The 12,531-nt window shown below is 36.8% G+C and overlaps 1 protein-coding gene across 1 annotated transcript in view; it reads right to left on the minus strand.

Moving 5' to 3' along the window:
- Positions 1–12,342: 12,342 nt before the first annotated feature.
- Positions 12,343–12,531, minus strand: part of LOC306760049 (cell adhesion molecule 1-like) — a gene marked incomplete at both ends in the record, with an annotated part of 158,160 nt that continues 157,971 nt past the window's right edge. Inside the window, one exon of the mRNA XM_079245817.1 lies at positions 12,343–12,461. Within this exon, the coding sequence (XP_079101943.1) occupies positions 12,343–12,461 (119 nt within the window). The remainder of the gene's footprint in view (positions 12,462–12,531) is intronic.

The raw sequence follows: 12,531 nt of genomic DNA on the forward strand, positions 1-12,531 counted from the left end.
AATTAGGCGCTGGTTACGGGCAGAAATAAGTACATTATTCAAGTGTATCCATGGTTTTGGAAAATAAAAATCAGTCTGCATTTGAGTGATTGCAATGGAGGCAGGGAGGAGAGAAGAGACACAATGCGAAGTGATTGAATAAGTCATTACACCTCAGGTTAACACAAAGAATCCTCGCTTGCAGTAATGGCTGCCTATTAGGGCTTGGTTCTCTAATTTGACATTCACATGCATATCAAAGCGACTAAGCAACTAAAGACTGTGTGTTGGCCCATACGACGCAAGGCTCAGTTTGTGTTACAAATAATGCTCTTGACCTTTAACTGATGAATAATAGCCTGGGAAACAGAATGTAATTATCCAAGGCTTTACAGTTGGCTCAAAAGGTAACCACCAGTTGAGTAGGCTTCAGTAGCGTGAATCCATTTTGGGTATTTACTTGTAAAAGATACATCTGTTATTTGGAGGCAGTGCTCTTAGGTGCTGAATACAGTTCAATGATTTTGAATTTGGCCAAATTTAAAACCATAAGGCATTACTAATGAGGAAATTGAAACAAAAGAAAAAGAAGTCAACAGGTTCCATTTGGCAGAGCGTGGATTTTATTCATTAGATGAAGAAGAATGTTTAAAGCCCCTCATGTGGATGACTGAGCATCCAGTATAATCATCAGATCAGAGGCTTAAAAACAGGTTCACTTCAAATGAGTGACCACAAAGGCTTCATCATTGCTCTGTCAGGTGGACATACAGCACAGTGGTGGAGGGATTTATGCTTGCTCCATTACTCTGTAAACAAAATTCATTACATAATATATGATGTATGATAAAGACACTAGCGAGAAATTAGGCTGCACACTGAATATCCATACATCAATTAAAAAAAAGCAATAATTACATCTGTACAGTTATTAAGCACAGAACACAGAAGCTATGTGTCGTCAGGCTCTACCCAAAGTGGTTTCATGAGTGTTTAGTTTATGCATTTAATACCTGAATGTAATTTTCACATTACAAAGCAAAACATGCTTGGAAATCATTTATATTTCTGACATGCCTTTTTAAATTGCTTTAAATCAAAGACGCTTCAGGGTGGGAGCATAACATTTAAAACCCACATCTACTAAACCACAAGTAATGTGGTCAGAGGTAATGTAATCACATTAACTACCTGCTCTTATTAACGTTTAATGCTTTCCTTATCATTTGTGTGATTAAATGGAGCTTTGTGATAAGGTCTTCCTACGGTTTTACATTTCTGAACTAATTTTTTCAACCCGTCAGTAAACACGACATCGCGCATCAATTAAACATCACTGATGATTAATTAGAGGTAAATAATGCTATCTTGGATTAAACTGGCACAAAAATAAACTCAAATGACTAAACGTTCTCACTTATAAAGAGCGTTAAGTGACAAACTGTCAGGAATTGAGGTAAAAAGCTAATGATGTGTTTACAGGTAATTATCTCCATAACTGTAGAATGTTTTTTATCCTCACGTTTGGCGTAATTATTCAAGTTCCATAATGAAATTCTAAAAACGACATTATTATTACCATTACCATTCCTCAAAACACTAATTAACCGTAATAGAAAAAGTGTGTTCCATCTTGTTTCCATTAACTTGTCTCTTTTATTCTTTCCTGTACACATTTCCCTTGTCTAACCAGCACTGTTGTCTTTTGTTCACATCACAGTGACTTGGTAATGGTGCACCAACACTAGGTGCTTACATATCTCGAGCTTAGTCTTTCATGTCTTCAAATGAATACACAGTGATAGCACAAAAAATTGTTCTTCAGATGATGACTTCCCTCATCTCATGGTACTTTGTTGCACTGCATGTGTGCAATCTCAACCATTGTGTCAATGTAGAATCAGTTTAGTTGTGGAGCAACGACCACACAGGCAACTATATAAACAGCTATGCTCAGCAATGTTTTACAAGCCAAAATCTGAATCCTTTGCACAGCTGAACAAAGGAAATGAATGACAAACATTTCCCTGTATTTGTCTGTAAACCTTTATATCCAGCCTTTCTTGATCTGCTCTGCCAAATCAAAATGAAATGATGGTAGCGGTTGACATTTTGCTTCACTATAAAAATAAAGACTCAACAGAAATGTGTCTATTTGGAGATGAAAAAAATAGGAAGAAAATGAGGGAAAAAAATAGCAAGAATTCAGGCTGAAGGCTGCAAACCATGCTTGCAAACCAAAACCATTTCACTTCAACTATTTGATTTAACCCTTTAAAAGCCTGTTCGACTGCTTGGCAGAGGAAATCTTTCAGGACTGAAATTATTTTCATTATTATTATTTCTTGTTAAAAAACTGATTTGTTGACATCACTTGGTTTGGAAATATAAAAACCCACAAGAATTCATCCCATTACTGTTTCACATTTGAACCATTTCACTATTTCACATTGTAACTTTATTACTATTTGTTTAAAAAAAAAAAAAGGTTTCTTATCATATTATTATATTTTACTCATTTGATGTGGTTTTTGCTGCTGTTCGATATATTGTGCAGCCCTTTGTGTAGCCATAGCTAGTGTTAAAAAGCCTTTCAAAGTAAACTGATTTGATTTTGATTTAACACAATTTAAACCTTCATCATGTGTACGTAAGCAAGTGTGATAAAGGTAAATAAAATGACATTTCATGTATTTTCATTTAGGCTACAGACAACATCTATTGTAATATAATTCTTTACTGATTTCTCTGGTATTTTATGCATCCAACAACATACCCATGAGAGAGTTTTTCTTTTTTTTATCCATCAAGACGGCTTCTAAGTCTGCCATCTTGGACTGCAATTGGCAACATATATTTTTTTCAGTTCTTCTAAGTCAGGAAGCTGTTAATAACCTGTTTCCAGCCCCAAATGAAAGGGACCTTCAGCACAGGATAGGCAGGGGTGACAGTTTCTTGCTACATTCATCAACAAAACCTTTTCAGAAGCAAACTATATAAAAGCCTAATCAAGCTTATTTAGTCTTCATGTTAGATTATAATTATTAATAAGCAGCACAAAAAGCTTTAACTAGTAAAAATATCAAAACTATTTTTTAAAAGAATTATTATTACGTTAGTAGTTATGAATTTCAAACCTCATTTGTCACTTTTGCTGCAGGACTTCTAAACACAGCATGTTGCTATGACTTCTTTGTTTTCATAAAGACAAGGACTTGAATGGTTACAGAGCATGAAACAGATAATTTTTTAACATATCTACATCTCGCCAGAAGGGATTGAATTTAAGTTGAAGCTCATTCAAGTTGATGAGCCACATCCCATGAGCCCTTTCTTTCCAGGTGGAAGTCCTGTGTTCGAATTCAATAGCAATTTAATTAAAACATGTAACTTTTAATTACCGAACTAATTAATTTAATAAGTGAAAATAGACTTAGAGTCATAAATTATTGAGGTTGTACTATTCCTGCAGCTCACTCCCAAGTCATGCAACTGACTTCCAGGCTTTCACGGAGGTTTTTAAGCTCATAACAGACTTTCTAGTAAAACTAGAACATTTTCATACACTGACAGCAGAAACATGCACGTGCACAAGTTAAATCCTGGAGTTGCAGCGCATCAGATGAAAGCAGGGTGACGAAATAAACTTGTAGTCCAACAATAGCATTTTGTAAAGACTATCTCTTAAAAGATAATCACAAGTGGCTATCTTAGTGACTCAAATTAAAAATGTGCTTTAAATTTAGATTAATTATGCATTCACATTTCTAAATATGATAGAAAGATATGAGGACGTAGAAAAATAACAGATAAGGAATGAAGATTGGGAAATGTTGCTTATTGTATCCGGATGGTAGCAATGAAGCGGAACATTAATGTAAATTTGCTGAAAGAAAACTTGGCTTTGTTTCTTCTGTGAAAAGTCACCTTGAGATTTGGTTGGAGGAAACATCAGAGGATGTTGCTTAAAGCTTAGGCTCAGCGGATAATTACAATTTCCTGTTTGCAACATTTTTGTTTTTTTTCTTTTTTTGGGGGGGGGGGGGGGGGGGGGGGACACAAAACCTTTTTTACCCCCTTATTCCTCATTATTTACATCTACTGTAAAACTTCCGCATCAACATCCGGCACATTTTCCCCCTCTGGTAAACATCAATCTCTGATTAAATATCAGAATATTAAACATCAAGCAGCAACATCGCTGACATCAGAGCCCATAGTGCTGTTCACAGCATCTTTCAGGTTTGGAGTTAATCATCCCACAAACACAAGTCTCTCTCTTCCCTGACACTTACATACAGGATTAACAGGCGGGCTGTGTGCACCTTAATTAATGCAGATTTCTCTAGGTCATACTGCAGCAGACTGAGATAATTGTGTTGTGGTTATCACAGTCTTCAGGTGCTTGTCCTTCATCATTGTTTGAAACAACCAGCTCATCTGTTTCATGGAACATGACTTAGCATTTCCCTGAACATTAAAAGTCACACAGTACTTTGTGGAGAAATCAAAGACCCAAAAGATTTCAAGTAATTGTGTTTCTTTCTTTTTTTTTTTTCATTTTTCTTACACTTGAAGATTAAACCCGACTGGATTTAATGCTTCTTGTTCTTACATATTGTCTTCCTATAATTAACCCGTTTCTGTGTTTCAAATGTAAGTAATAAAATGCTGGTTTCATGCAGAATAAATCACATGCTTGGCTAATTTACAGTGCATACTTATTACTACAGATCGCTGAATAAATGCAACATTTGAACAAGTTCCTACTTATTGTTGCCACAAATTTCAAATTAATGGCGAAAGTTTAAACCATCAAATATAAAATGAATAGCATTAATTGTTTTTCTTTGAGGGTAATGGGTGGGATTCAGGAAAAATAGATGACTATCTGAGTGATTTTGTGATGGCTGAATGACTGAGATGGAGCATCTCTGCAATGCGCTCGTAGAAGGCCATCTTTTTACCTGCCAGAAGTGGTTCATTCAAGGATGAGCAGTGAAAGGCTAACAGGGTCACGGGCAAGTAACATTCATTCAGTCTGAAACCAATGTTTTTACCTTTCCTGACGATATTTCTTTTCAGCTGCCAAAAGCATTAGATTTAAAGTAATTGTCTCAAATTTTTAGTATTTAATGTGAACTTTCATTTCACTATGACAGATTTATAAATTAATGACGTCCTGACAAAGAAAAAATTCAAAATAGAGTTCAAATATATTTCAAAATTAGCAAGCTGTGCTTCTTTGAGACACTGGTATCCCCCATCAGGTATCTAGTGCAGGTCATCCATCACATCATGTTATCCAAGTATGTTCAGGGTGCTTTTATTTTGTTAACAGTGGCTTTTCTTTCCAGAGGGAACTGCCTACTGACCTTCGCTCTATGTTTGCATTTTAGATAAGCTTAAAATGTTCCTGTTCTCACAGGCACGTTAATCACTGTGCAGGTTTTTATCTGTCTTTTATAAGTACATGTACACGTACTGGAACTTTTTGAGTTTCACACACATTTTAGTGTGTTACTGCCTGACAATTCGAGTGAGCACTTCATTAAATGCAATTCTGCACATGAGCAGCTTTTTTTCCCTATAATTTGTGTCTGTTCTTTTTGCCTGTATTTTGACTTGTATGTGTCAATGGACTGCACTTTGGATTTACATAAAATGAAATTGTACTATCAAATTAAATCTTCCATTGGAACCTATCTCAAATAAAAAAGGCAGCAGTGTATGGTCATTTTGGAGCTATGGCCTGTGACATATGGAGACCGAAGAGCAAACTAGAGCTACTAGCTTAGATAGAAACTTGTCAGAAAAGACAGTTCAGTTCAATTTGCTGCACATGTAGCTGGATGGTTGGGCAAAGTGTCCACATTGACCTGTCCATTGCTATCTACAATGGTTCCATGCGCATCATTACTGGTGACCTGGTTTGATGGAACACACTTTTTTCACTTTGCCTCTGTGTGGCTCTGTGATGGACTGGCGTCCTGTCCAGGATGTACCCTGCCTCTTGCCCAATGATTGCTGGGATAGGCTCCAGCTTCCCTGAGACCCTTAATTGGACTAAGCAGTTAAGGAAATGACTGACTGACATTTTTTTTCACATGATGGGGAAGGTGATCCACTTAAAGATTAAAGCTGGATGCACTTTTGGGAAGAAGGTTAGCCAGCTGAGACAGCACTCTGCTGAGGAAATCTCCATTTTGACGTTGATATTAGCCACCTACCTGTTACAGGGAGACTACACCCATTAGTGACTTTGAAATTCCCTAACACAGAACAAAATTTGCACAGGAATGGTTTGATAAATATCACAGATACACCAAGGTGACCCTGGTCTGTTCAGCCATGTGTGACTATTACTCTTTAGAATCAACAAATTTGTCTTGTCCACCTGAGATTTAAGCCACCATCATAAACGCCCAGCATAGAAAAGGCACAACGCAGCGCTGCGCTGTTATAGGAATCTTAGTATTTTTCAGACTTTTTTTCTTTTTAAAGCTTACCTCAAATGGTACAAACTATAAACTATGAAACTATAGTTATTTGAGCTATGCCAGTGCTCTCAGGCAGAAAAACTTTCAGTGTTTTTATGGTTTGACATGTTTGTTGAGAAAATGGAGTGAAAATTTTGCTGGTGCATGTGTAGAGTAATTGGACTCTAAGGGTGCCACCAGTACTGTAGTCTGAACTGGTATTTTTGGTAATCTGTTTTGCAGTGTACTGATGGAAATCCAAAAGCACAGTGACACCGGAGAGAAATAAATACATGTCTGTTATTTGGCTCTTCATTGAGTGCATCAATGGAGGAGAGTTGCAGCGACAACGGCAAGCCATGGTGTATGATCAACCAAGAATATCATGCATATAATAAACTGCAACAAGCTTCTTACTTAGCCTGGAAAATATTCTAACCTAAAATAACCAAAGTCCTAAATACCACAGCAAAAAACAGCCCTTGAGCTTTTGTCTACTGGAAATAAAAATGTACTTCAAGTAAATGACCATATGTGGACTGTAATCTTTTTACTTCCTGAATCTGATAACAAATAAGTAAAAAAAAAAAAAATTCTGTAAGTCCTTGAGCATTTGTACCAAAAAGCAGTGATGTTGATGGATATAGTGTGCAGACAACAAATGTTGCATTTTGCTTTTGTTCACCCCCTATTTAATCGCACATCATTCAATTATACCTCAGCCAAGCCAAGTGGTACTTGCCATCAATCTCAATCAATCAATTAGTCAACTAAACAAGCCATGCTCAGACATTCGTTCACTCTTAATTTCCCCATTGTGCTAATTACACTTAAACATGTCATTCTAAATTAAAATTGAACATTTAAATGGGATTTGTAGCATCTAACTGAAACATCACCCCTCTGCAGTCATGCTTTCGCATTGCCTGGACAGCTATAAGCAGCATGTGCATCCATTCAGACCATGTAACTTCTAACCTGATGTTTTTATTTAATAGATAAGGGAATAATGTTAAAGAAAATATAAGAGATTTTAGAAAGAACTCTATAATCTAATACATTTCACCAAAAAAAGAAAAAAAAGAATTAAAGAATAAGTACAGAGTCTATCAATGTTCCTTGAGTGAAGCTTCATATTGCAATGATTGTATGAGTAAAGGAAAAAAGCTTCTGGTTTCGAAGGTTAAACTACTCCCATTAAAGTTTGAATAATGTTATTGACCTTTACCTGGGATGGATCACTTAAAGTAATGGGAAATGGCGGCACTGACAGAATTATGATGACAGAACAGCTTATGGTTATGAATTAGGTCTCGTTCCTCAAAATGCCTATCAATTTGTCAAATCACTAACATCCATGTGTTCAGCAGGAAGCCTGAACAGGGGCCCCCAAGCCTGTCGGTGTCAGTCATTGTGTCATTTAAAATGTTTCTTGCCTGAATCTGTGCCACAATGCGTGTGCCAGTCACTGATGGGAATTCAGATTGCTGCTCATGCCGCTCACTCTCATCGATCCACACTGGTGCAGTATTTTTACCTCAACTCAAGAGATTTCTTTCTTTGGGGATTTTGACACGTATCAGCCGATCAGGATGACGCGAACAGGTTCAATCCAGCTAATATATTCAGAGCATTAAACAAGCGGAGGAAAAATGACAACAAATATGTGTTCATAAATTCAGTTGTGTCTCTGAGCGGGACAAGACAACAAAGTGAAACTATGTTTTTTTTCAAGTCACGGCAGCACATCACTTGAAACATTGATATCTTTTTATTAAGACAATTACTCTTCTGACTTTTTTTTTCTTTTTTTTTTGTAAAAATGTTGGTGTGAACCAATACAAAATATGCATGGTCATATGATAATCATCCTCTTCACTACACAAAAGAAAAATGTCACCTGGGAACAGAAAGAAATTTAAGATTTAACAACAAAAACAACCATTTTGGGGTTATAAAACAACCGACTCCACCCTTTCTCCTTGTCCCACACCACCTTTCTCCCTCCCCAGGTGTTAAAGTGAGTTTCATTTTTCAAATATCCAAGACCAAGTTACAGATCATTCATAAAACTTCATGTCACAGTAAATACACCATCTTCATTTATGAAAAGATATGCATGAATTGACTGAATGCAAACAGATGCTTGACTGACTGTCTGTGGTCACAATCTATAAGCACTAAATAACTGATACTGTATGAACAAGCTGTTACAGTGGAAGAAGTCTCATGAACATTGTTGTGGTTTTGTTAACACTGACTGTACAACCTTTTTACTCTGCTTAACAAATCTAGTATTCTTTGTGAACTAGGTCTATGTAAAATTATATTGAACATTTACTGTAACAGTGCACCATATTAAGAACACATTAACATGTACAACTGAGAAAAACATGTACATCTTGTGATTTCTTTACTTCTTCAATAGCTGTGGTACTACAGTATATACTCGGGGCTTAAAATTTGCATTCTACCTGAGATGCAAAAAACACAACTATTAACACTCATGAACCTGAGAGAGTGGAAACAAAACTAAATATAATGTAATAATAATAATAATAATAATAATAATAATAATAATAATAATAATAATAATAATAATAATAAAGAAAAGGATTAATATGATGCCTCTGACCATAGTTTTATGTTCATCTATTAAAAGCGACCATTTAAAGTTACCATTTATGATAAACATCAAAGCCCAGAATAACTTTAGTCATGCACATAACTGTTTTCATGACACTGTAACTCTACAATCCAGATAAAAAAAAAACAAAAACAAAAAAAAGCCACAATTTTCTTGTAGCTAATTTCAACCCTCAATGCCGTATTCCTCTCTGAAAACGCTATTCAGCCTTGACCCTGGAAATATCCAAATAAATAATAATCGCAGTGAAGCTGGCAAAATAATTCTGGCCAAATCATTTTTTTGTCATGAACACCACAATCTGGCCAACAATATTTTCAGTGGAAGCTGCCACAACATTTTGATAAATAAATATGTTTCTTTTTCCTCAACATTTAACTGATTCCAATCATTTTTTATGCCGCAGATCTTAATGGGAAACAAGTCTAGCGTGCGTGAACACAGATTACTTGGCTGAGTGCTGGCCTTTATGTTAGAAAGGACAGATATATGTACAATATATACTTTAAGAGTGTACATGAAGATACTGTACGATGCTAGCTTTACGCCTCAAAGTCAGAAGAAGGCACTGACTTCAGTCCTTCAGCATTTTTTAAAATAATGATAAATATTAAGTGATCTGTTTAAGGCAGTGGTTATCCTTTTTTCCCCTATTCAAGCAGTTCAGTGAATTTATTTACTAATTAACCAGAAGGTTTTGCTCACATAGCTGTGAGTCAGAGAGGCATAAAGCATGTGTAGACTGCTGATGGGTATTGTGAAGAAAAAAAAAAAAAACCCGATAAATTTGTAGCACTGGATTTATCCTCTGTGAAGGTTTGAGGCTGTAAGATGACAGTAAAAAAAATCTCTCTCCCATTCCTAAAGTCTAAGGCTGTACACACATTTCTTAGAAGTTGTGAGGGCCCTTGAACTTCCAAGTAATCAAAGGCAGCCCAAAGAAAAAAATGTTTGTACAGAGAGCAAGGAAATATAACAGACTGTCTGCAGTGATTGAATTTCTACTGAATGGAAGAGGGCAGAAAAGTGTTTGGCAAGGCCCTTTTTTAAGCCAGGAAATAAGCTGCGATTTTTTTTTTTTTTTTTTAAAGTAGATATGGGCGCTCACATGGAAATAGCTTGACACCTTATACATCACTGAAAGGAAACATTGAAATTTTAGCACTCTTTCTTCTCTTTGACACTTCACAATTAAGTTAAAACGCTGGAAGATGATTAAAGCAAAGTCCTGTAACATTTTCCAGTTAAATGATCAAAATGCTGTACTACCAGATAAAAAGTACTTTTTTTTTTTTGGCAGGGGAGAGTCTTTCAAATGTTGCTGTGTCCAAGAAATATTGACTTCAAATATATACACGGTCATCTGCTTTTTTTATTTGGTCCAGAATCTTCCTTATGGGTGGGATAAAATTGGGAAAATTGAGAAATTTGTCAATGAAGCACTTCGACTCATCCTTTTAGGGTGTCAGAGACTTTACATGCTAACAACTAAAATGATGCCAGCCAACAGACTCAGGGTCTTTTGGGACTGTAATAATCAGAAGTGGGGGAGACAGTCACCTTTTAAACATAACAAATACAACTAGTAATGCTAGTACAGCTCAGGTTAGCTGAGTAATGCTAAGCTAATTACCTGAAGGTGGTAACGTTCTATTAATCGTAAAGACATTACAGTGGTATCAACCTTTCCCAGTTCTTAGCAACACAAAAAAAAAAGCGTTTTCCTAAATGCTTATTTATTTTCTCTAAACTATTGATTTATTATGGATTTCTCCCCAAATGCGATTAATGTGCCTTCACGTTAATGGACACATTACTACGGTTAAGATTTTTTTGTCAGACACTAACTGGCCTCACATCTACTGACCCCAACATTTCACCAGATCTAGCTCTACAACAGCTGTTAATATTAACCACGGCCACTTTGAACGGTACTTGGGATTTACTCCAGACATGCTGCGGCGAGTTTCCAAAGCGTCTCAGTTGTAGCTTTCTGCTCTGCTAAAAAAAAAACAAAAACAAAACAAAACAAAAAAAAGGTCTATTGTTGACAGTTGCCACAGCAAACTGAACACAATAGATAAGCTGGAGAGGAAGTCAGCCAGTTGAGCTTTCCAACATAACCATTGGCGCTGGGCCAGAAGTTAATTGGTCAGAGGTTTTATTTCTGTTGTAGCAAACAGGAGGTGTTATGTGACGCCACAGATCTATTTTTATGACACAACCATAAAGGACAAGGGATGAAAATTAATTAAGAGTTGAAGGTGAGCGACCTTGTAATTAAATACGAAAGAAATGCGTGACTTTACCCTGTTGAGAGCAACTTGTACAGTCGGGCAGATAAAAGGGCTCTACTCCTGGAATGCTGCCAGCGTGGTAAGAAGCAGTCGGAGGACGAAGCAAAACTGCGTCACTGATGATGAGATATTACAAAGCAGCTCTCTGTGGAATCCTGGATGTTAAAGAGCTCGAAACCACTAAAGGATTTGTTGTACTTTCTGGGTTGTTGCTATACATTGAATAACTCCCACTCACTTTTATAAGCAAATACATTCTAACGTAGGTATGGTTCCTCAAAACCATAACATAAAGATTGACTCAATGAGTCTGGATGTGGAAGGGGCTGAGCGTAGCTACTCTGCTGGAACACATCAAAATTAATCAGAACTGCATATAAATGCGATGATCCTGCAGGCACTGTGGGACTCTGACCCAGCAGGGGCAGGGAAATAGTTTTGACACACTATTTGATGAACTCGGGAGATTATTCAAAAAAAGTGCAGATGAGCTTGCTTCTCATATCTGGTTACATTAGCTAAAAGCTAGCTGCAGTACACATAGACAAACACCAGGCCCACCAAATGTCCTCTGAAAGCCAAAAGCAACGATAGATCGAGTGGAGTACATGAATAAAAATCTAATCCAACAAGCATGTGAAGGGAAAACGACAAAACAAACAAAAGCAATAGAACAAGGCACAAAATTGTCTGTAAAATAACTGAACTGTACAGAGTAGGACCCAGCAGTCCAGGAAGGGTCGGATAGGAGACTCAGCAACACTTCTTTACTGCACGGCCCATGCCAGTCCTACTTTCCACATTTCCCCTTCCTTTGTTCTTCTTTAAAACTTGCCTCCCCATCCTAAAACCATCTCAAATCAGAGTTGGACACAATGCTTCCACAGCACCAACACCACCACCACCAGTATTCCCACCCGTCTCTCCTGGCCTGTCCAGATTAGATATAATACTCCTTCTTCTCGTCTGTGTTGTTGTGTCCCCCCTCTGCATTAATGATGGCTGTGTCTGCGTCAGCTGCGTCGTCTGCCCCTTTGGCCTCATGTGTGAAGTAAGTTCCTGGAAAACAGTACAAAGAAATTAGCGTCAAAGTGTTCAGTCACATTTATTACTTCCCACTATTTTTTTT

The sequence above is a fragment of the Telmatherina bonti genome (assembly GCF_933228915.1).
Source record: "Telmatherina bonti genome assembly, chromosome: 9".
Taxonomy (NCBI): domain Eukaryota; kingdom Metazoa; phylum Chordata; class Actinopteri; order Atheriniformes; family Telmatherinidae; genus Telmatherina; species Telmatherina bonti.